General features: G+C 37.5%; 2 protein-coding genes across 10 annotated transcripts; one reads left to right on the top strand and one right to left on the bottom strand.

Moving 5' to 3' along the window:
- Positions 1-173: 173 nt before the first annotated feature.
- trip6 (thyroid hormone receptor interactor 6) lies at positions 174-8,011 on the bottom strand. 8 transcript variants are annotated; one of them, XM_027165012.2, is made up of 11 exons: positions 7,778-8,011; positions 7,641-7,702; positions 6,225-6,441; positions 5,089-5,225; positions 4,836-4,940; positions 3,906-4,472; positions 3,096-3,207; positions 2,807-2,976; positions 2,271-2,449; positions 1,884-2,004; positions 174-1,769 (listed from the first exon to the last, which is right to left on the bottom strand). In XM_027165012.2, exons 3-11 carry the CDS (start codon positions 6,427-6,429, stop codon positions 1,638-1,640), a joined length of 1,728 nt encoding a protein of 575 aa, XP_027020813.1. In that variant the 5' UTR covers positions 6,430-6,441; positions 7,641-7,702; positions 7,778-8,011; the 3' UTR covers positions 174-1,637. The 8 variants fall into 8 exon arrangements, with proteins under 8 accessions (XP_027020813.1, XP_027020810.1, XP_027020817.1 ...); XM_027165009.2 differs by having other exon boundaries at positions 7,823-8,011; XM_027165016.2 differs by having other exon boundaries at positions 3,096-3,186; positions 7,823-8,011.
- Positions 8,012-14,986: 6,975 nt separating this feature from the next.
- bcl6b (BCL6B transcription repressor) lies at positions 14,987-21,250 on the top strand. 2 transcript variants are annotated; one of them, XM_027165019.2, is made up of 12 exons: positions 14,987-15,139; positions 15,710-15,781; positions 15,875-16,095; positions 16,858-17,091; positions 17,308-17,475; positions 17,603-17,780; positions 18,045-18,268; positions 18,381-18,472; positions 18,602-18,757; positions 18,946-19,073; positions 19,513-19,650; positions 19,853-21,250. In XM_027165019.2, exons 3-12 carry the CDS (start codon positions 15,878-15,880, stop codon positions 20,000-20,002), a joined length of 1,686 nt encoding a protein of 561 aa, XP_027020820.1. In that variant the 5' UTR covers positions 14,987-15,139; positions 15,710-15,781; positions 15,875-15,877; the 3' UTR covers positions 20,003-21,250. The 2 variants fall into 2 exon arrangements, with proteins under 2 accessions (XP_027020820.1, XP_027020819.1); XM_027165018.2 differs by having other exon boundaries at positions 18,943-19,073.
- The last annotated feature ends 2,850 nt before the right edge of the window (positions 21,251-24,100 follow it).

The raw sequence follows: 24,100 nt of genomic DNA, 5'->3' as shown, positions 1-24,100 counted from the left end.
ACCACAATTTTGCAATTTGAAATCCAATAAATAAAGATCAACTGATTTTGTGCTTATATTTGTTAGAAGGTGACTAACCACATTAATTATATTGCAAGTTCATGACCAGAAATAGTAAGTGTCTATATTCAATATTCAAGATATTCAAATCATTACACAGTTTCACTGCAAGAAAACAAAAGTCCATCAATTTATTTTAACCAGTAGAAAGGGCAAAATGACAAACAATAATGCGGGCATTTTATGAACAACTGTTGGCAAAAGATAAAAGCTTGTCAATAACAAAATTAAAAAGAAAAAAGAGAAAAAAAACCCCACAGCATCCAAAGTAGACCAAAAAAAAGGCCTAAAGCTCATTTACCTGAAAGTAGCAAGGTGCTCTTTGTTGATTTAGGTGCTTCTAAAAAAAAAGAACACACCCATTAGAAATAAGTTTTCTTTAAATCCAAAATGATTTTGATCTAGAATGATAACACCATCTTTCCCAAGGGCTGCATGTGGCAACGTTTTTAAAGAGGCACTAAGCTACAGACATCTCATTTGTTTCCTTTTATATCTTTCGTCTCACTACACACTTCACCTAAAAATCTCTTAATCCTTTTACAGCAACTTTACTACTAAGGTACCAAATTCATATTCACATCACACTGCATGGGATACTGCATACAGTAAGGTTATCCTTTCATAAAGCTCAACATCTGAATCTTACAAAAAGTATCTCATTACAGATCCTTCATTTATTCAGGCTTAAACACTGTGACATCGTGCTAAACTGATGTGGTTAGAGAGGAGGAGGAGAGGGGTAGGGAGAGGGGTAGAAAAAAGTCTCTCGACAAAGAGCCTATTGTGGTATAGATCTACATTAAACACACATTGGTCTTCATTCTCAGGAACAAACCAGCATGTTGATGTTCTTCAATAACAGTAAACAGTTCTCATGTTAATTGATCTACTTCAGTGATGTCCAACATTTCCTACAAAGACCAGCAGAAGGAATGGAATTAATTTTAAATGTATAGGAGCAGATGCTATGTTAAGCATCTTCCTGTTTGTAGGAAAGGGGATCAACAAAAAGAGATCTAGAGACTAGCGGACGTGAATAAGTGAATTGTAGTGAATTTCTACTCATTACCCTTATGATTTTTGTGGGTTATTTTAATTTTGATTAGTTAGCATAGTCAAATACAATTCTGTTGCCTACAGTACAGAATCTCAGTGCCACAACTATAAAATAAAGGGGGAAAAAACCCTGATCATGCCCTTTCACATGTTTAGAGAAACCAGCAAACTTGTACACATGCACACAGAGGCTACTCACAATAATCATCACTGCAGGAAAACGCAACATTTTGTTCATTAAAGTGAAGAATATTTCTTGACCTCTTAAAGTGGCCTATGCAAAAGACTTCATTCATATTTCACGGCTCTGTTTTACTAAAAACCCTGAGTATGTACAATCAGCTATAGTGTATGTGAATTTATATCTTTGTCTAATTGTCTGCTAATATAATGGGGGGAACAAAAATAAGGGGCTAAATTGTTTAGCCCCACTTGGAGCGTTTTTCTGAATATCCCTTAAAAGGTCCAAAATAAAAAACATAAAGCCAAAAGCAAAGAAAGAGAACAAAAGGTTGTTGTTAGCAGTCAGTGGAGATTTTGGCAGAGAGATCCTGGATTCTTCTGGCACTGCAGCTCTTGCACAAAATGTGACCGTCCAGAGGGTAGCACCCTCGACCCTCTCCTTCAGAAGAGAGCAGCAATCCACACTCCTGCAACACAGTCAAAGACTCAACCACTGACCACCTTCTCATAATTATTTAATCGCTTCATTTGCTCAAGTTAGAAAGCAAGTGAACACATTAACTTCAAGACAATGTTTTTACCTCACAAATGTAGCAGTTGACATGGAAACTGCGATCCAGAGCCACAATTCTCACCGTCTCCTCCTGACCCGGCTCAGGCATTATGGGTTCCCCACACACAGAGCATCTTGGGGCAAACTTCCTGTTTACACAATTAATACACGAAGTGTTGGGAAAAAAAAGTCCACTACAACTCAGACAAACCTAGATATAACAATTTTCAATTATATCGAGATTATGGCTGATTCTGTCTTATACAAGATGTTTAAAATGAAAGGTTAAACGAACAGATGATGCCACAGAAACACAACTGACCCAACATGTAGAATAAGTTTCACAGCAACCCCAGCACATTTTCAAGACTGAATCAAGTATTGTATGTAGAATATTTCTAAAATCTGTGGTTACCTGTGGAAGTCTTCAATGCAGTGAATCTGTGAAGTGGCGTCCACAGTAAAGGGGACGCCATCGAGGCAGCAGCCGCAGACTACGCAGGTGAAGCAGCGTGGGTGATACGCCTTCCCCATTGCTCGCAAGATCCGGTCTAGGATCGGTTTTGAACACTTCGAGCAGCGCTCCAATGTGCTCTGCAAACCGGAGAAAAACCGGAGAAGCAAGAGAAAAATTGAGACAGTTGCCAATGAGACAACAGGCAATGGGGAAAATTCCAATGCAATAAGCGATTGAAAATAAAAGTACAGTTATTAAGGTTGAAACACTATGACAAAGGGTTGCAGATGGAATAAACACCAGTTCCTCTACCAAAGAAGGCATTAATTTGTCTAGGAGAATAATGGAAGGAGCAGTGGTGGAGGGGAGGTGTACAAGAACACAAAATAAAATGTGAAGACATAACAGAACAAGAATTGTTGGTGTAATATGTGAAAAGGAAAATTTTAACAAAAAAGGCAAATAAAGGTGCGGATTAAAAAGGTACAACTCACAATGTAACAGCTCTCACAGTAGCTCTTTTTGTCCAGTGCATAGAAAGGCTTGCCTCTGAGTTGGGCGTGACAAGTGATACATGTGAAACACTCCACATGGAACACTTGCTCCATAGCAATACAGCCACTCCCATCACCAAGCACGTTGTCTCCACACCTGGCACATCGGCCTGAGAGAGATACAATGCAGAAGAATGGCATAAAAACCATCTTGTTCACACTTGATCAAACTAGATTTATCAAATGAACGCATGACATTGTTCATAAGGACATGAATGAACCATCATACCAAAGTATTCCTCTGTGGGAGGATGATTCATGTCATACACCAACTTCTTAGTCAGACGATCCAACTCCTCTTCTGGCCTTGGCGCAGTTCCCTGGTAGTAGGACATGGACAGCTGAGTTTTCACATGTAAGAAAAATTCATTTGGGATCTTATTCACAAAAATCAGTAATCATGTGCTTAAGTATCATCAAAAATGTTCTTCAATTTATCTATCTATTTATTAAATTGTAGTAGGAATTAATGTAGAACTTTCTCTAGATGTATTCCTCTGATTCCTCAGTGATTGGATTATGTGGCACGGAAGACTAGATTTGATATTTTTATATACAAAAGTGGAATATAGTACATTAGTTCATCATTTGAATACCAGAATCTTAAATGCTTACTGTGTGCAAGGAATATAAAGTATTGCAAAATGTCTGCATACATACTACATAGGCAAAGGTTTGTGGGCACCTGACCATCCCACCTATATGTGTTTTTTTCCTAAACTGTTGCCACAAAGTTTGAAGCACACCAAGTGTTTTTGTAGGCTATAGCTTTACAATTTCCCTTCACTGGACTCAAGTGGAAGAAACTGAGTGACCTGCACAGAGCACCGACTTTAACCTGACTGAAAAGTTCTGGAATGAACTGCTCTGCTAAATGAACCCCAGACCTCTTCACCCAACATCAGTTTCTGACCTCACTAATTGAAGGGTGGGAACATAATCTAGAATAACGAGTACATACAAGTGTAAAGTTGAGTTTATGGGTCTTAAAAGATTTAAGAACTCTTGTAAAGTCTTTCACATTTACTAAAATTCTCACCTTACTAACCTGATAGCTTTGCTCTTGTCCCTTCTTTCCTGATGATCCCTGTCCTCTGCTTGGCAGCTGAACACCACTGGAGCCTGCCTTATATGCTGCTGGGTCACCATAGGCCTGCTGGGCTGGAGGAGGCGGTGGTGGGTACCAGCCTTGTGCCTGCCCTGGGACCTCTGAATAATGTGGACGATCCTGTGGGGTGGGGCATGTAGCGTGTTGTCGAGGAGGCGGTGGGGTGTAGGCCTGCTCTGCCTGTCTCCCACTTTGAGAATAAGTGACAGGCTGGGCAGTTTTGACCTGCACGGTAAAGCGAGGCCCACTCGGTGTGGAAGCAGTGGTGTAGGAGGCTGGCACTGGCTGGGGGTAAGGTTTGTGGGTGGAGGATGATGGAGACGGATAAGCATATTCAGGCTTTGGAGTGGATGCATAAGGTGGAGAAGGATGGTGCTGGCTTGAGGGATGAGGTGGGTAACCCATGGACGGTCTAGTCTGGGACAGAGCACTTGTCTGGTTGGACGGTTTGTAGCGCTCGCTGTGGAGATGCTTGTTGTAAGGCACATTGTCGTATATCTGTGTGGATCAAAAGTGTTAATCTTTCACTCACTCTAAAATAGAACATGCTGTATTTTTGAGTATAATTTTATACATTTTAATTATTTATTCTGCAAAATACAATGCAACTGCAACCAAAAAAACTGTAAATAATTCTTAAGATTGAGATGTAATTCTATTACCTCGAGAGTAGCAGTACAGAATATGACTTACCACACTGCTGAATCATATCTACGTCTTAAGAAATGTTTCAATCTCTATTTTGTTAAACACTAATACGAATGGTCTGGAGACAGTTCGGCTTATTTTAAAAAATGAATACAGCAAAGCGTTCTTTTCTAAAGCAAAGTTAGGAAAGATAAGAGTGAGAAGATAGCGTACCTGTGTGCTTGTGTTCTGAGGATGGCTGTCCATGTCAGCCAGCATGCATGTGAGAGAATCTATCTCTGCATCAATATTAGTGAGGTGTTTATCAGGTCCACGTGTCTGAAAATGAGAATAATTGACAAAACAACATCTATTCATAATGTGCCAATTTACTACAATTCAGGTGTCAAGCAATAAAAACTTTCAAATGTATTTCCAGAGTGTGTTTTCAGAACATGACTTTAATACTATATTATAGAGATCATACGTGGTGATCATAGCTAGACATATGAGCGCTCCAGAAGAGATGGTCGTCTTTTGGTCCATGCCCTGAAGGATAATAGTGCTCTGGATAGGATGATGGCCCTGAATAACCATCTTGGAGCTGATGATGCATGCTTCCACCTAAATAACCACACATACACACAACACTATAAACAAAAGAGCAAACAATTCTTTCAGACAAGACAATAAAATCCATTTTGTCACCTAACCACTTATTAAACTTCCCTCTATCCAAATCATTGTTTTAACTTTCAGCAAACTAAAACTAAAACCAGTAACATTAGCATTATCTACATTCACTTTAACAAGCAATCTGGTCACCCTCAGAGATGTATGCAATTGCAAAAAGGTCAAATGAATGTAGTACATACACCAGTAGGTCAAGAAACACAATCAAAACCAAAGCCTTCTCTTCTGGCCTATATATGAATAAATACACTATGCATTTTTCTGTCTATATTAATATCTGGGTTTGTATTACTATACTCTTGATTGCTAAACAATCCCAATTGTGCTCTTGGCAGAGAAACCAACAAGGTGTGGAAGCCAAACAGGTTTTATTCACCACCATTTCCAAGAGGAGTGTCAGTTTGAACTTGCCCGTCAGTTCTAGAAGATTTCCAGTGAACATGTCTGTTCTTCTGTTTTCTATGTACGAATATTTTTTAAAATTGTTATGGTCGCCAGGAAATCCGATTGATTAGATACATCACTGGCAAAAAGGTCTTTTAGCTGGCCTTGATATCCAAAGTCACACAGAGAGTTAACAGGTCCATATTAAGAGCAAAGGGACTGAGATTTACAAAATAAATTGACAGTCTTTACACAGCCATTTTGATGAGGGTCTAGTAAAACAGAATTGGTTATAGATTTCCAAGTCATTAATTCTGTAAAATACATTATAAGGACTGGTCAATTAGCACTGAACTAGCCAGGGACCCAATCAGGTTGGCAGATGCAGTATATTCTCTTCTTATTTTAAGGTTTAGACCTTGTAATATAGGACATCGATCCTGAGATCTAATCCATTTAATACCAGACATTTTCATTTTGATCTATCTTGTAGAGCTAAAATGCTTGAACATCTTGGCGTAAGATAAAAGATTGAGACTTTCTCACCTGAGGGTCCAGTGGCAATGTACCTCGAGGGTACACCATTTCCTCCTGCTGCTCCATTTTGATCATACACACCATATTTAGCTCTCTGGTCAGGTGGACCTTTTTTGGGTGGTCTGTAGAAAGTAGGTCCAGAGTGTGCCATCTGTGCTGTAGGTCTCTCAGGGCTACTCAGAGTTCTCGGAGACAGCCAGGTAGGACTGGACATAACAGGCTTCCACTGGCACAGCAAAAGTATTATTATTTTTTTAAGAAGCTATATGTTTATTAAAAATAAAGATATATTAAATCATCAGCATAAAAAAAACATGTTTTAATATGATTATGTACGCATGTTAAAGATTTGAACAAGTGCATAAAAAGTGATTGAACAAGAATTGTTTGCTCAGCCATCAGTGTTTATGGCTGAGCAAACAACTACCATTGATCAACCACTTTTGGAATATATGAGCAATTAACTTCAATCCAAACATCAATCAGTTGGTAATTATTCTACTGTACATGATCACAAATGCGAACCATGTGAGGCTACAGGTTTTGTATATGCATATAAACAGTTACCAGCCTCAGTTTGGCAAACTGTAGTTGCTACAACAAACCAAGCAGGAAAAAGGAACTATTCTCAAGCAAGAGGGGAATTCCAGGGGTGCTCCAGCAAACTACACACAAAACTCTCACAGGTGCACAGTTCCTCTTGGTCCCCAATTGGTACAATAGCTATTGTCTTGACTTTTGGATGTGAAACTTTGTGTACAAACTTTTACATCAAAATAAGATCGGAAATCGTGTGATTTTTTTTTTTTTGTCAATCCATCTGGACTAGAAGAATAACATCCACTTCACAATGGTGAACAAAACCTGGAATACTGGTAGCTTCCTAATGTACAAAACTGACTGCAGTGAGATTGGTGAGGGTTCCGGAGCAAACAGGGCCTAAACTTGTAACATCTCTGGATCACATTTCAGCTTATAAAAGGACTACATGTAACAGGTGATAGCTTAATTCAGTGCGTGTTGTCTCAACGGGATTATAAAGTATTTTGAGGGTCTTTAAACAACACGATTGCTCTGTTAACCTGTACTCTCGCTATACAGGCCTGCGTCCAAACCAACGACCATAGAACCGAGCTGTGTACCGACACCGCACCGACTCCGTTTGTATCTATACCCGTTCAGGCACTAAATAAATTCCGCGGACTGCTAGCTAACGCCCACAATGAGATTTTCGCATAATGCTTTCAAAACAGAAGGTGAATTACCTGCAAACACGCTCGGAAACATGTTGCACTCGCCGCTAGTGTGTCGAATAAAACAATTCTCAATCGGCGACTAAAATCATCACAGCATCCCGGCTTTCATGTGTATATAGCGTATAAAACCGAAACAGTGCTGCATTAGTGTTATTATCAGTGTCCGTACCTCCTCCTCAAAGTGCTGGCTCTATTCCACCACGTCTACAGCCGGACTGAGTCGACTCTCATCTGGGAAATGAACAGAGTTTAAAGCATGCTAACTGTAGCCTAAACCCACCATGATACACACCGAACACTGCTTACACTCAACATTCTCATTCAGGCAGAAACAACAGGAAAGTGGCCTACGTTACTTCGCCATGCATTCGACGTGTTGCATTCGTAAAGTTTAGGAGTTTTTCGGTTTTAGCACCGACTTCATCCCGGTGAGACGCTTTCCCGTGGTTTCGGGGCCCGTGTCGACATTCTAAACCCGTGACGTCAGTTCGCTGAGGGGCGCGCGTGCTGCATCGTGCAGTCAGGATCCCATAATGGAATGACAGATGGCACATATCCTCACTCACAGAAATTATAACGGGCCACCGAATGCGACCTAAATACTTGTTTGGCACAAGGGTCGTCTGATTTATAAACATCTAAATAAATTAATACTGCAATTAATCTCAAGCATTGCGTTCAGATACATCTGTTTTTCTGCTTTCGTCCACTAGACACTTAATATTTACCTAGAATAATTTTATCAGAGTGAATATACAGCACCAGGCCTGGCCCTTTTTTCCCCCAGGTAAATATACCTCAGATGTGCGACATGCATTGTGCACATATAAAATCACTGGATGAACCTCAACTCAATGTTTCTTCTGGGTTGAAAATAGTCCAACACCCAAAAATATCCCTCCAACTGCACATCTATGGAGCGTTAGATGTCAGTTAACACAAGTCACTGCAGTGCTGAGATTCCGATGTTGATTAGGACGAAACATTATCTCTGTAGTATTGCAACTGGATGACATCACACACACACACACACACACACACACACACACACACACACACACACACACACACACACACACACACACACACAGAGAGAGAGAGAGAGAGAGAGAGAGAGAGAGAGAGAGAGAGAGAGAGAGAGAGAGAGAGAGAAACGTTAGGGTGAAATGTACATGTAATTTTAAACTTTATAATTTTTATTGTACTGTATGTTTTTGTATTTCTGAAACACTGCTTTGAAACAATTCATCCATTCATTCATTAATTTTCTACCGCTTATCCGAACTTCTTGGGTCACGGGGAGCCTGTGCCTATCTCAGGCGTCATTGGGCATCAAGGCAGGATACACCCTGGACGGAGTGCCAACCCATCGCAGGGCACACACACACACACACACACACACACACACACACACACACACACACACACACACACACACACACACACACACACACACAAACTCCCGACAATTTTCCAGAGATGCCAATCGTCCTACCATGCATGTCTTTGTACCGGGGGAGGAAACCGGAGTACCCGGAGGAAACCCCCTAGGCACGGGGAGAACATGCAAACTCCACACACACAAGGTGGAGGCGGGAATCGAACCCCCAACCCTGGAGGTGTGAGGCGAACGAAAAGCACAAACAAATACATTTAATTGAATTGATGCGGGTCAAGCTTACTATTGTTTGTTCACTAATTCTTCTAATTATAGTCATAGGCTTGGAGGTAGAGATAAGCATGTAATTAAACAAAAACAGCTGTACTACATTTAGAATAGGCTCTTCAAGGATTCGTAGAAGAAAAGATAACCTGTTGACATAAAGAGGAAATGGCATGTATATACCATAATTCCTAGAATAATTCCTAGACCATAGTGGAGTCTCAAGTCTACACATTTTTATTCATGTATAATATAAATATGAATATAGGATAAATACTTTATAAGATTATAAAGTAATGCATTTAGCTAATATGATATATTGCAGTTCTTAATGTATTTAAAGACTAAAATATTAATTAAGGTAGAAAAATCAAGATATACTTGGATCTCTCAAATTAGGTACACTACATACAGTTGATATGAACATGTCAGTTAGATGTTCATTTTAGTTGTGGTGGATCCAGAGCAAATCCTGGTAACACTGGGCATGTGGCAGAATGGGAAACAATAAGTCATCAAGTCAAGAAACTGTATACAGCTGGTACAGTACACATTAAAATGATTTAATGTTCCAGGATCATGATGCTATACACAACACAAAGCTGCAGGAAAAAACAGAGAACTACACTACATAGACCTACACAGTACTACATACTGTATGGTGGTTGGTGCATGCATGCAAATGTGTATTAAATAGTGCAGGACAATACAATAGTTGACAGTGCATCACTGACCAGTACACAGGTTTTGTAGTGAATAAAGTGCAAGTAGGTAAAACATTTTTTTTTGTAGGAGCAGCCTATAAAGATGTGGTCTATAAAGATGCTGTATAGAAAAAAAAGATGATGATAGAGACACTTCTTTGGTCTTATTTTTTTCTTATATAAATGTCAGTAGCAGACCATCATTGACCATTGGTTTTTCCTTTAACCCCAATGAAATGTATCAGGTTTGATCAGACACTGCCCACTCTTTGTTTAACTGTTGAATGTAAATAGGATACTGGGATAATAGGATATATTTTTCATTAACAGAATTAGAATTATTAGAATTAGAATTATCTTTCATTAACAACATAAGCTGATTAAAAAGACATACTATATATGAAATATCATTATTAGCAAGAAAAACAGATTCTATCTTAAACCGAATAATGTGTTTATTCTGGAGTTTACAGGTTTCAATAAGAACCACATCAACACCCCCTTTCTTTTCCCTATAAGTGAAAGGTTTCTGGGTCTTGGTTGATTTATGGACTTTCACAATGCATTTTTCACTTTTTCAAAGACTTTTCCATCATTTAAAGAGACTAGAAAAGCAATGAATTGTGCATTATTCACACATATGTCACACATAGACAAACACTTGTCTTCCATTGAAATAATTATTAATACAGATAATAAATAGTATAATAAACCATAACGTTTACCTTAGAAAACAAAACAATATTTTTTTGACTCTTGTAGTTTTTTTTTTATTTTTTATTTCCTTTCTTTCTTTTTTCATTTTTTAAAAAAAAGCTACAGTTAAAAGCAGTTTTTCTTGTGTGGACACGTGGTCCAAATAAAATACACACACATAACTTCTTCAAACTTCCTACATTCCACTTTATCTCCACTTCAAAGGAAGCTCATTTCAGTATTTTCTCTTTGTTTTTCTGCTCAAGTCCCCCCCCCCCCCCCAATGTTTCTGCCTTCTGTCACCTTCCTAAAGAGGACAAACAAACCCCCTGTCCACTTCAGCCCCACCGGATAGCCTTCGTATATGTCCTTATATGTTCACAACAGCTTGAACAGGAAGAAGCAGTTTACTGTTGCTGCAGTTATTGTTTTAACAGCTGCAATAGTGTTATTTTGCTATGATCTAAAATAAATTAAAAAATTCATGAAAATTTGTATTTTTCATGTCTTTATTATTTGCATATCAGGTTGCTAGGATCATTGGACTGGTGAACGTTTTGATGCTTTAGACAAGACATTAAAAATGTATTTAACAATCAGTTTTGTAGCAGTTCATTAATCAGCCAAAATATGCATTAATTTTGGATTAAAAGTGCACATCATATTGGATTAAATGACCAAGAGATCTAGTCCTTTGTTGTGATTAAGGTTCAACAGTTGAACCTTATTGCAGACAATAGATAGATTTACCCCATCCAGAGATTAAGAGAGTGCTGTGAGACACTAGGTCTGATACAGAGCTCTGAATAAAAGTGCTGCTTGCTGCCAGTCAGACAGACGGTGCAGTTTCCGCTAATTGGTGAACCTCCTTCAGTAATGTTCTCACTTTTCCTCGGCCACCCCCTCTCTTCCGTTATTCGCACAATGCCTGGAAGTAGCCTAGACCCACATCTCCTTATTTTTTTTTTTTCTTCTGTTGTTTTCTTTTTCTCTGTTTTTCAGTCTCCCTCTCACACAAACTACACAATTGATTCTGGTCTCCATCAAAACAAACATGAACACAAAGACACACATACTGTACACTTTACACCCCAGTCCAAAAGATACTTCCGATTCATTATAATGTACAGGCTGTATGTTTAGTTAAACCATAAGCTTCAAATCATAAATTTGTTTTGTTGAAGTTTTTAATTTTTAATGTTGTTAATTTTTTGTTTTGGTAGGAAATTATGTTATGCATATTTCAAGTGGGTTCTATCGGTTATAAAACAAGATCTGTTGTAAATAATGCAGATTAAGAGTTCAGAGAAATTCGCAGATTCTGATCTAGAAGTTCATACATAATTTCATACTTCAGCATCAACAATGTGAGTAATAGGCCCACAGTAGTGAACAAACCACCTCCACTTACTGAACACTTTGCAATGAGCACCTCAGGTAACGATAACATTAACCATGAGAATGGATAAAAATGTGACCTCAGTGACTGTGACATGATTGTTGGTATCAGATGGGCTGATCTGAGTACTTCTATAATTGCTGATCTGGGATTTTTTAAAAAACGCATCAGTCTGGAGTTTGCTTAGAATTGTATAATAGAGGGGAAAAAATGTTGATGGGAAGGGTCAACAGAGAATAGACTGACTGGTTTGAATTGGAAAAAGTCTATAGTAACTTAAATAAACACTTTGTACTATTGTGGTGAGCAGAAAAGAATATCAGAATGTTCAACATGCAAAACCTTTAGGCAGGTAAGATACAAGAGCAGAATACAATGTCGGGTTCCACTTCTGTCAACCAAGACAGATGTAATGTGACAGTCTAGTAAGGTTTTGGAGTACAGCGTGGAAGGTTGTGAATTCAAATCCCAGTTCCATCAAACTGCCACTGCTGGGCCTCTGAGGAAGGCCCTTAACCATCAATTGTTCAGTGAGATAAAAAAAATGAGATAAAATGAAAGTTGCTCTGGATAAGGGTATCTGCCATATTCTGTAAATGTAATGTGAAGTAAAGACCAAAAGACTGGACAGTCAAAGACTTGAAAAATGTAGTCTGGTTTGATGAATCTTGATTTCAACAGGTAGTAGGGTGGCAATTCTGCACCAGCAATATGAATCCATGGACCCAACCTACCTTGTGTCAACAGTCCAGGCTTGTGGAGGTAGTGTAATAGTGAGGGGAACGTTTTCTTGGCACATTGCAATCATCGTTTGGATTAACAAATCTATAGAAATTGTTTAATGAAGTTATGAACCTTGGGGAATCCATGCTATGAAGAATTGAGGCTGTTTGTTGAAGGCAAAGGGAGAATCTACTCCCTAATAATATAAGTATTATTATAGTGTTCCTAATAAAGTGCTATCTTAGTGTATTTCTGCCATTTGGCCATATAAAGAACATATATTTTGGTATTGAGAGCACAAGGCAAATGACTGGGGTTTCAGTGGAAGGACATAAAGACAAAGAATATACAGAAATTCTGTGGTGTAGTGTATTTCAATGAGTTTGATCAGCCATACTGAGGTTATTCCAATAGTTTTTGCAAATTGAACAAAAAGATTTTGTATTTGTGCAGAAATCAACTAGGGAAAATTATCGCATAAAACATGCAGTCCTATCAATCATAAGATCTGCAATAAAGGATATATGACCATATCTGTCTCATAATGTTATGGGTAACTGAAACTGTGCCAGCGTTGTCTGTGTGCCAGAACCTCTCCATGAACTATGTAGTATACTCAAGATGAGTTAACTTCCCATTTGTTCTCAACCTATTGGAGACCTATGTGGGCCCCATATCTCCATTTTCATTCTCTGCTGAACCTTATTGACGGATGTCCTGTGTAGGCATTTCATGCCTGCCTCAGTGTGAGTGTGTGTGCATGTGTGTGTGTTGCTCACAGGAAGCATCGAGGAGATGTGGAGGTTGTAGGGGGTGGAGAGGGTGTTCCATGGTTCCTGTACATCTGTGTGCTGCATTTCTCTGGGTGTTGTTTTTCAGTTGTGAGAGAAGGGTATTACCCCGTATCATTTTTTTTTCACTCTCCTATTTCCTTCCTCACTATGCCCATAACAAGGACCATAAAGCACACACATACACACACAAACTCACAAAATCACAGGAAGCTAGACTGATACAGCCGACAGCTTGTGTCAGCGGTGCGAGTAGGGTGTGTAATCTTGTTTCACCCGCTGACCTGGCAGCAATTCTGCACAGGATTTTCGAGTCTGAGGGCAGGACCCGGATCAAAGAACAAGAATCTTGTATTAGCCAGTGTGACTTTCAGAATATCTAAATAATTTTGCAGTTGATTTAGTAAAATATACTTGCTTCATATGATGATATAACGATTCAGAAATGATTGAAAAGACATGTATAGTGTAACTGTCATGCACTTTACAATAATGTGAGATGTTTTGAAATCACATTACTGGTAAAATTCATAGGATTCACTATTTAGCACACAAAGCAATAATCTGATTGCCAAAAGAAATGCAAAAAGGTTTTAAGTGCTGCATTTAAATTTTTTTGCATTTTTTTATTTGATTTATTAAAAATCTATCTATCTATCTATCTATCTATCTATCTATCTATCTATCTATCTATCTATCTATCTATCTATCTATCTATCTATCTATCTATCTATCTATTTAATTTTTAATTTTTTAAAAATATAACTATATAATTGCTGTGTTAATGCTGAAATACATGGTTTGTTTATGTTAACTAAAACATTAAATAATATCAGCAAAGGGATTCTTAATATAAAGCATTACTGATATCTTTTCAAAACACATGTTGGTTCATCATTGTACTGGGTTTGAATTGCAGAGCAAACTTAAGAACTGAGTGTCTTTAAAAATAATTTGGTCTTTTTGCTCTAGTTCCTGTGTCCTGGAGGGAATCAAACAGGTTAGTGGAGATTTGTTTTGAATAAGTGAACTCCTGGACAGTGTTATTGGGCCTTGTGACCTTCTGACAATGCATGTATACCCACGCACAAGCACACAGGCACGCACTCATACACCCCGCTGTTTAGCTGCTCACACACTCTAACACATTTTCTGCATAAACCCACCCACACAAATAAACAGGTAGGCTACAGATCCAAAACAGACAAGCCTCCTTTCCTGCTATCACTGTACATTGGAAGCAGGTAAAACAGAAAAGGATCCAATAAACAACATTAAATACCTGATACATATTTGGGTCTTGTTTCTTTTCCTGTGGCTCTTCCACTGCATGCGTGGGCTGCCTGGGGAAAGGGAAACAAAGATCCGTAAAGGCATTAGGTTTATGCCCTGATTTGAGGCCAGTTTTAATAGATCTATTGTTATGTTTAAAGATCTGTACATAAGGCTCGGGAAGCTGTTCCCAGGTCAGTATAAATAGCATGTCTTCTACCAACACAGGAAATGAGCATCCCAGCCGCATGGAACATCCTGCTTTACATTATAAAGGATCTCCTCCCTCCAGTTGCCTTGGCCAGTTGTAATGAACATCTGAGAAGAGAACACAGGAGTCTGTGTGTGGGGTTGTATTGGCAGCATTAGAGAGGGGTCACTCAGACACGGTGGTGTGTATTCTCGTCCCTGCTGGTCGGGGTGAGTTTCCGATTTCTAGTATTTACACTTTTTTTTAACATCTTGGATTTGTGTAGTGCCAGTATCTTTTGAATTCAGGAAACTCCTTACAAAGGTTTTTTTGTAAGTGGTACTCTAGAACAGCATTGTTTGTGTTTGAAATATTAAAGGGTAATTTTACATTTATATGTATATATTATATTATATATGTATATTATATTATATATGTATATATACACTATATAAGTGTTAGTGAAATACATGAAGCGTTAGTGCATAATTCTTCAGTATTTGTTCATTTCATGACATGCTTTGCAGTTTTTTACAAGTTGTTTTTTTTTTTTGTAAAAACAATTGGGGCTTTCTAAGCTCCTAATGGTGATGACTTGCAGTAATTGTCAGTCATCAGTTTCACATTAATCTCATTCTAATCTCTGATATCTCATTGTTCCTTATATATAACCCATTTTTATACTTTATATATAAACTTTTATAATTGTCTCATTACATTAGAGTTCCAATTATGTTATTAGAGATACCTGGATTAGGGAATGTACTGATTGAGATTGAACATCATTACTCTGTTTGCAGGTACGAGTCGGGAGCTGGTCTCCCCAGACAGAGCCATCTTGAACTTTCCCTTCTCACTATTTCTAATACAGGGTAAGATAGTCAAGATAACTTTATTTATTCTTTTGAAAACTGCATAAGAAGTGTGTTTTAATGTGAGATCATATATTTATTTTCTTCTATTAGACAATGAGTAAAATGCAGCTGGCTATGGATGATTATCAGGGATCCACCAGGCGGGAATTGATGGTGGAGGTGCAGGGATATGTAAAGGAGTTTACACGCCATTCCAATGATGTTCTGCTCAATTTAAATGAGCTACGGCATCGCAATATCCTGACTGATGCCACACTTCTGGTGGGCAGTGCCCGGCTGCACGCCCACTGTGCAGTGCTCATAGCATGCAGGTCAGTTTGCAGGCATTCCCAGGACACATGGGCCATTTGCTTTCTCTCATCCTCCCTCCCATTTTTCTTCCCTTTCCCACCATCCTTCCTCTTCTTATCCTGTTTTCAGCAAAATGCCTTATTGTTTGAAGATGATTATGTCATTCTTTACTCTCCTGAGACCAATTATATCTGTGCATGGTTACATCATCATTTTCACCTCAAGTTCATTAGGTTTCTGAAAGGAAATCTGTATAGACTGAAACTATGTTTCTAATATTTGCTTTTTACTTTATTTGATAAATTTACATTTACATTTACAGCATTTGGCAGACACCCTTATCCAGAGTGGCGTACACAAGTGCTTAATCATTGAATACATTAACTCTGGTTCACTAGGTTACAGATTCTAGATACCATGAGCGTAAAACACTGTTCAAAGTTTATTTTTTTAAATATACACACATACAACAAACAGGGGAGGAAGTGCTAGTTCAAGAATTTCCTGAAGAAGTGCGTTTTCACCCGTCGTTTGAAAATAGCCAGGGGAAGTTCATTCCACCACCTCGGTGCCAGAACAGAAAAGAGTAAAAGAGTCTAATAGATAGTCTATAAGTCTTATAGTCATATTTTTAAATCTCAAACCCTTAAACCTGGCTTGTTTATCTCTACAGATTGTCCCCCAATCTTAGAGGTGTTCAAGTGCACATCTTTTGTGCCTTTCTAATCAGATTATGATTTTGTTTGCATGTGTCTTATCACCTTGTGTCTCTTTCCTTTCAGTGGCTTCTTTTATTCCTTGTTCTCCCGCAACAAGACCAGTGCTGTGGGAGAACAAGGGGTTTCCCTGTCTCTGCCAGAGGGGCTAGATGCGGGCAGTGTGGCATTGCTGCTGGACTTCATGTACACCTCCCGCCTTCCCCTCAGCCCTGGCACAGCTCCTGGTGTGCTCGCTGCTGCCACCTACCTTCAGATGGAGCATGTTGCTGACACCTGCCGAGCCTTTTTACAGAAGAGGTAAGACTTGAAGCTAGATTCAGTTTACAGTTGCTCAGAACAGCATACATAAAGTTTTTACTTAATAATGGTAAGGCTTGCAGAATTTATGCATCTATTTAGTGATGCATAAAGCACTGAAGTGCTGCATATAGATTACAATCTGGTTTTCTCATGTCTGAGCTTTACTGTGCTTGCTGCAGATTATTAAAAGTTGTACTATTCTGTTCCTTGCAGTGAAAATATATGTGTAAGCCCACCTCTGGTGGACCTGGCATCCAGAAGCCCCCATGTAACTTTTACAGTGATTCCGGGTGGCAGATCACCTCCAGCTCATCCTTCGTTCTCCTCCTCTCCTTCCAGACCTGCAATGGACATGAAGGAGCCCCACCCTGCCCGAGCTAGGTGAGAGACAGAGAAGGAGAAAGCATGTGAGATAGCAGGTCAAATGGTTTGAATTTGGTTTGCAGGTGAATGAAATTCACATTTGTTATATTATACCTATTAACACATACTGTTGTCTCCTATGTAGGGTTCCTGGAGAGAACTCAACCTTAGTAGAGCCAGTGACATGCCAAAGTCCTGCTCTCAGCTCTAAATCATCAGCCCTATCTCCAAACACTCCATCTCCAGGTAGTCCCTGTCAGTCCAGAGGTCAGCCAAACTCACCTGCTGAGTCCAGTGGTTGTAGTCTTTCCCCTAAACTAAAGGTATGCTAACATTGTTTGTGAGTGTTTAGATGTGGCCATGTATTAACTCTGTTTAGCTCATGTATATATTCAAAAAGTAAATATGTGATTTTTTTTTGTGTACTGAAGCTATAGGAATGTATATGCATATCATTAGCTATGGAATGCTAATGTGTGTGTGTGTGTGTGTGTGTGTGTGTGTGTGTGTGTGTGTGTGTGTGTGTGTGTGTGTGTGTGTGTGTGTGTGTGTGTGTGTGTGTGTGTGTGTGTGTGATTTCTTCACAGCCACGTTCTGAATCCAGACCAACCCCTGACCCCAAGGCCTGCAACTGGAAGAAATACAAATATATTGTCCTAAACCCTCTCTGTGCTACTCCCATTAAAGAGGAAGGGTCAGGGGAGGAGCTACACACTTTTGATCACTCCTCCTCCTCTAATGATAGGGCAGATGTAACACCCAAACAGTCCAATGAGGCATGGTCAACCACTGGACATGGGCTGAATGATTCGTAGGTTCAATTAAGTGATAGACAACACATCTATTCATGTTTATACATATTATAATCATCTTTAATAGTTAATATACTGCTTTTTGTTCTTCGACAAACTTTTGTTTTTCAGACAAACACCCTTTATGGCCTACCATGGACTCTCACCACACACAGCAGACACTTACAAGGGACCACCTGCAGCTGTTATCCAGGATACCAGAGGTCAGTACAAATGTAACTAAAATGTAACTAAAAAGTATATTTTCATGGGTATATTGATTATGTACAGTACCCTGTATTCATGTAAAATCGTTAAATATAACAATGTTTGGGATCTGTACTTGTCCCTAGACCTCTGCCCTCTGTATCCGCACCCATGTCCCCCTGTGATTGACGGTGCCAAACAGAATACCCATCCTTTTGGGAAGCTTCCAGTTAAACTTGAGAATCACTCCCCAGTGATTTGCTATTCAGGAAATCAAGGGACCACAAAGCCCACCTGCTCAGGTGAGGTGGTTACTTCTCAGGCAAGATAAATGGGAAATATAGTATTATATATAATTATATATTATATAGTAAATAGAGTGCTTAGCAGAAGCCCTTATCCAGAGCTGCATACAGAAGATAGGTGTCACATTTACACATACAAACTCTCAAGTATTTGTTTCTGCTTCTCCTCTATGCTTCTACAGTAGAAAAGCCATACCATTGTAATGTGTGTGGGGCTCAGTTTAATCGTCCAGCTAATTTGAAGACCCACTCCCGCATTCACTCTGGAGAGAAGCCATATCGCTGTGACACCTGTGGTGCTCGATTTGTCCAGGTAATGAGAAGACGTCTCAGAGTACTTTATATAAGTTTAATGTCACTTATCACTTCCACGTCCTAATATATATATATAGATATTAAGATATTAATATTACTTAATTGTCGAGCACTGATTTAAGTAAAGTTGCAACAGTATAATGTCCTTTTGTACCCTGGCACGTTGTAGGGCCTGGGATTATATCTTCAAGTATTCCAATACTCAAGTAAAGTATTATATAAATAATAGTTATATAAATAAATAAATTATTTACACATTATAAATGTGTTATGATTCATAAAGAATTATGGACATCACTTCCAACTATACACATAAAGATTATATGAGAGAGTACTTATACACAAATCCATAGAGATTATTCTTAACTTGTATTAGTATACAATATGTGCCCAGATGACTTATACTGTAACGTTGTGTGTGTATGTGTTTTGTGTAGGTGGCTCACCTGCGTGCCCATGTTCTGATCCACACTGGGGAGAAACCTTACCCATGTCACACCTGTGGAACACGTTTCCGTCACCTGCAGACACTGAAGAGCCACCTGCGCATTCATACAGGGGAGAAACCATACAGTGTGAGTATTACCTAACATACTGTACACTCAGAGTCACATTTAAAGCACAAAGATTAAAATATTTATAAAATATTCCTGTTTTGCACTGTTTGAAAAATCATCATCTGTTTTTTAGAAGGTGTCCAAGGATGTAAATATAAATTAACATAATAAACCTATTGTCATTATTTCTCTATTGTTTCCTTCCCTCTATTTATGCCAGTGCGAGAAGTGTGATTTGCGTTTCCGTCATAAGAGCCAGCTGAGGCTACATCTGAGGCAGAAGCATGGTGCTGTTACCAACACCAAAATCCGATATAAAGTTCTGGCTGATCCATACCAGACTAGACCAACTATACTGCAGGCCTCCTGAAGAAGCTAATACAACAGTCACCTGATGTAAAATGTCCTGGCAAGATTTTAGAGTCTGATTTAATGTCTTCTAATATTCCATATTTTTTTAATAATAATTACCACGTAAACACTCTGTAACTTCTGATATTGGGAAAGGCTTCCAAAATTGCTGCAAATGAAATGAAATGCATGGAACCTACTACTAGGCTTTTATGCTTATTTTACAAAATAAGGTGGAGTATTGCATTCCTGGAAAGCATATATACATCACAACGCCTTCCAGGAATGCAGTTCTCCTGCACTAGATGTGCTGACTTTTATTAACGGTCATACTTTTATACTTTATTTATTTGCCTGGCTTAGTGTTCTCTTTCTTGCTTGTTTTTATATGCTATCTGTGGAAAAAAAAGACAGGAAGAGAAGATCTAAAAAAAAAAGACCAAAAGCAATTGAAATATTATTTTCTGAAGCATCTCTCAAAACTGGAAACATATCAATTCAGAAGAATGTAATGCCTAAAGTAATATAAATGGTTTGTGGCAGGGTGTGTTAGGAGTTTAGATGGATAACAAATAAGTTATGTTGAGTAATAAAATAAAGAGATCTGGAAATGTGAAGTGATGGACAGGAAAAGTATGATGAAATGCCGAAAAGTATGTTTGATTTGTGTGTTTGAGAAGGATAAAGTAAGACAGTTTGATTAAGGTAATGTGAAATTGTATAATTTTGTCTGTGAAGTGGAAGGATACCTTTGCAAGTAGGAAAACTGCTTATGGGATGTAGTCATAGTTGGGCTCATATTTGGTATGGATCATTTTATTGTCTTTTTCTTTTTGTGTAAAAGAAAATTTGTTTTGTTTTGCTTGGATCTTCATAAGTCACTGGCTGTCAGGTTCTCATACTTAATAATGGCCTAAACATGTTATTGTCCAGTTAATTTTGCACTAACATTTAATTTGCCCTACTAATCTAAAAGGCCTGGAGCCTATCTATTAAGTAACACTACTATAAATTCTATTCTGAAATCAAGATTTGTAGGAACTATAATTTTAATGAAAGGAAACTTATATTTTGTTGATGGTGTTGATAGTCTAGGAGTCCAAGCAGGACAAGGACTCAATTAATTAAGCCAGACAAAATAAATGTAAAGGTTGATGCTGTGGATGAAGATATTATTGACTTTGTCAAATCTAAAGTTCTTTTGCTGGACAAAGACAAGACTTATTTTATATAAATTAAAATTAAATTAATTTCTTTTCATTGGCAATATAGTGTCTGTGGTCATTGTGTGTGTCTGTGATTATTGTGTGTATATGAGAATAAAAGATTTTCTGAAATTTTTAAGAAATTTTCTGAAATTGTATTAATAACATACATCAACCAATAAAGAAAGGTATACTTGTAGAAAGCAAGGATCCAATGATAAAATGATAATTATTAGACTTAATTAATTGTCAATGGTCAAAGTCAAGTTTTTAGTCTTGGCTCTTTATCGCTGAACCTAAAGTGCTTCTCCTCCTCATCTTTCCTTCCTCTGGTTAGCTCATGTGTGCACCACTAATCCAAAATGACTCATTGGGTTCAAAGTGCTTCAGTTATCTGTGGGTGGGGAACCTGTTGCCAAATTTAAACTAAAGTGTGGTGCCCATAGTGGTTTTCTGAGTCTGGGATTTGAATTTTATAAAGACATAAAGCTATTCTCTGAAACTTGACAGCTCTGAATATATTATATATCTGCAGAAAGTTAGGACAAATTAATCAATGAACACTAAATGAAACACTATTTTATCAGATGGTTTTGGAAACAGATTGAGCAAATAAAAAAAACAAGCTAGATGTACAGAAGTTTGCTTTTCGCTTAATACAATGAGGACATTCCATTGTACTTTACCTGCTAGCTTCTTAAATCAAATAATGATTTAATTCAAACCATTTGATTTTTCCAGGCTTATATCCCAAATTACACTTATCACTGTACATCAGATGAGACATTCCCAGCCTGCTGCTGACCTCAGATAAGAATAAATTCTTTTGAAAATCCCCTTTTACTCAAGCCACAATTATAATGGCAGTGTACTGTATGCTACAGTAGGCTGCAGTCCAGAAAATTGGGCAGAGTTCCTTCAATTGTTTCACTTGGATGAACGACAGAAATATAGTCCTGTTGTCTTAGAGAAGTCTAGTCATATTGTCTGGTAGCTGTCTGATTTCAGGTCCACTATTTCAAAAATGGCACTCTCATTTACAAAAGCTAAGACCCTATTGTGATCATTACATTTTGTTGCCAAATAGCTGAATCTCAATTTTTGTGAAATGTCTAAAGGAAAAAATCTTTGTGTGGAGCTGAGCTTTCTTTTTTTTGCAGAACTCAGTAAAGACCTTGTATCCATGTAGATTAGCAGATCAATAGCTATGCCAAAAACATATCTCTAGGAATCTTTCAAAGACAAATAGACTCTATGAAGTCTTTTCTTTTTCTCTATTTTCTATAAGGCTTGCCAAATTATTTGAACACAATCACCCTGAAACTTTAGCACATACTCTCTCTCCAGCACACCAAATTGCATTCCACATAAATTACTAAAAAAAATACTTAAGAATAATTATAATATATATAATTAAGAATAATAAGAATAAATAAAATAATTAAGAATCTTGGATCAGGGTGGACTTCTAAATACTCTTTAATATTATCTCTAATATTTGCACAAACATCTCTGTTAATGCTGGTGGATTTGAAAAATCCAGAGCAATTGTGGCTTATGACCTGCTTCTAATAATACAGAAGTACTTAATTTGTGCACAGCCTGTATTTTCATAACCTCTTTAATTACACAATAGGAGAGTGTGCTGCTATAGCAGCTAATTTATTATTAAATATACATGCATTGTTACATGAAGCATCACATTCCATAATAAAGTTCTGGGAGGCACCTGCCTTTGCTCCCAGATATTTTGACTTCATCAGTACTGTATATCTCAAGAGGTTTATCTGAATACATTCATCCACTGCTGCTGCATCATTAACGTGGTTCTGAGATTGAAGCCATATTGATTATACACAGTTACAGTTGATTGTACCTTTTGTAAACATTCTTGAAGGACTCAGAACTCAAACAATAGAATTCACTGAAAATCAGATGGAATAAAGTGATTCAGTGTGAATTTTAGAGGTGTGACATGTACTACAAAACCTTATTTAATATAATATATCCAAATAATGTTTAAATAAAATCAATCAGACTACCTAATTATCATATAAGCTTATTGTCGACATTTAAATATGTATGGAATTTAATATGTGTATTAATCAATGAACACTAAATGAAACTATTTTATGAGATCTGTGGACATATTTTAATGTCCACTGATTAAATGGAAACAGATTGAGCAAATAAAAAAACAAAAAAAACAAGCTAGATTTACACAAGTTCTGCTTTTCGCTGAATACAATCAGGACATTCCATTGTACTTTACCTGCTAGCTTTTTAAATCAATTAATGATTTAATTTAAACCATTTGATTTTTAAAGAACTCAAATAGTTTGACACAAACAATAAAATTCAGTCAGAATCAGATGGAATAAAGTGATTCAGTGTGAATTTTAGATGTGCAAAATGTACTACTGTACAAAACTTTATTTAAATGTAATATATACCAATAATGTTTAATTAAAATCAGTATGAGAGCATACTGTGGTTTTTTGTCTTTAATTAATAATCCAATTTCCACACATAAATTACATCTATCTATCTATTAAAATAAATCTATCTAAATCTAATCTAAATCTATCTATTAGAGAAAAATGCTTTCCCTCACAAACCCCCATTTGACTTAGACTTGGTGATGTCAATGAGGCATTTATTTATCTATCTATCTATCTATCTATCTATCTATCTATCTATCTATCTATCTATCTATCTATCTATCTATCTATCTATCTATCTATCTATCTATCTATCTATCTATTTATTTTGTTTGTTATTGATTGAGAAATCCTCTTGGAATTACTGTATATAGGCTTAATTGTTCGTACAAGTAAGTTTACAATAATGTGTTTTACGTAAATATTAAGTAAATTTACAGTTAAAAATACAGTTTTAAGTAAATTTCCAAT

Source organism: Tachysurus fulvidraco, chromosome 1, assembly GCF_022655615.1.
Source record: "Tachysurus fulvidraco isolate hzauxx_2018 chromosome 1, HZAU_PFXX_2.0, whole genome shotgun sequence".
In the NCBI taxonomy this organism is placed as follows: Eukaryota; Metazoa; Chordata; class Actinopteri; order Siluriformes; family Bagridae; genus Tachysurus; species Tachysurus fulvidraco.
The sequence above is the reverse complement of the archived record's forward strand: the minus strand, read 5'-3'. Positions and strand labels throughout refer to the sequence as shown.

Coding starts and splice junctions, on each gene's coding strand:
- trip6 (XM_027165012.2), bottom strand. CDS start 6,429: ATGTCCAGTCCTACCTGGCTGTCTCCGAGAACTCTGAGTAGCCCTGAG. Junction 2,450..2,806: donor ACTGTGAGAGCTGTTACATT/GTGAGTTGTACC, acceptor TCCGGTTTGCAG/AGCACATTGGAGCGCTGCTC. Junction 1,770..1,883: donor TCAACTGCTACATTTGTGAG/GTAAAAACATTG, acceptor ACTGTGTTGCAG/GAGTGTGGATTGCTGCTCTC.
- bcl6b (XM_027165018.2), top strand. CDS start 15,878: ATGAGTAAAATGCAGCTGGCTATGGATGATTATCAGGGATCCACCAGG. Junction 17,476..17,602: donor CCCCACCCTGCCCGAGCTAG/GTGAGAGACAGA, acceptor TCTCCTATGTAG/GGTTCCTGGAGAGAACTCAA. Junction 17,781..18,044: donor GTCTTTCCCCTAAACTAAAG/GTATGCTAACAT, acceptor ATTTCTTCACAG/CCACGTTCTGAATCCAGACC.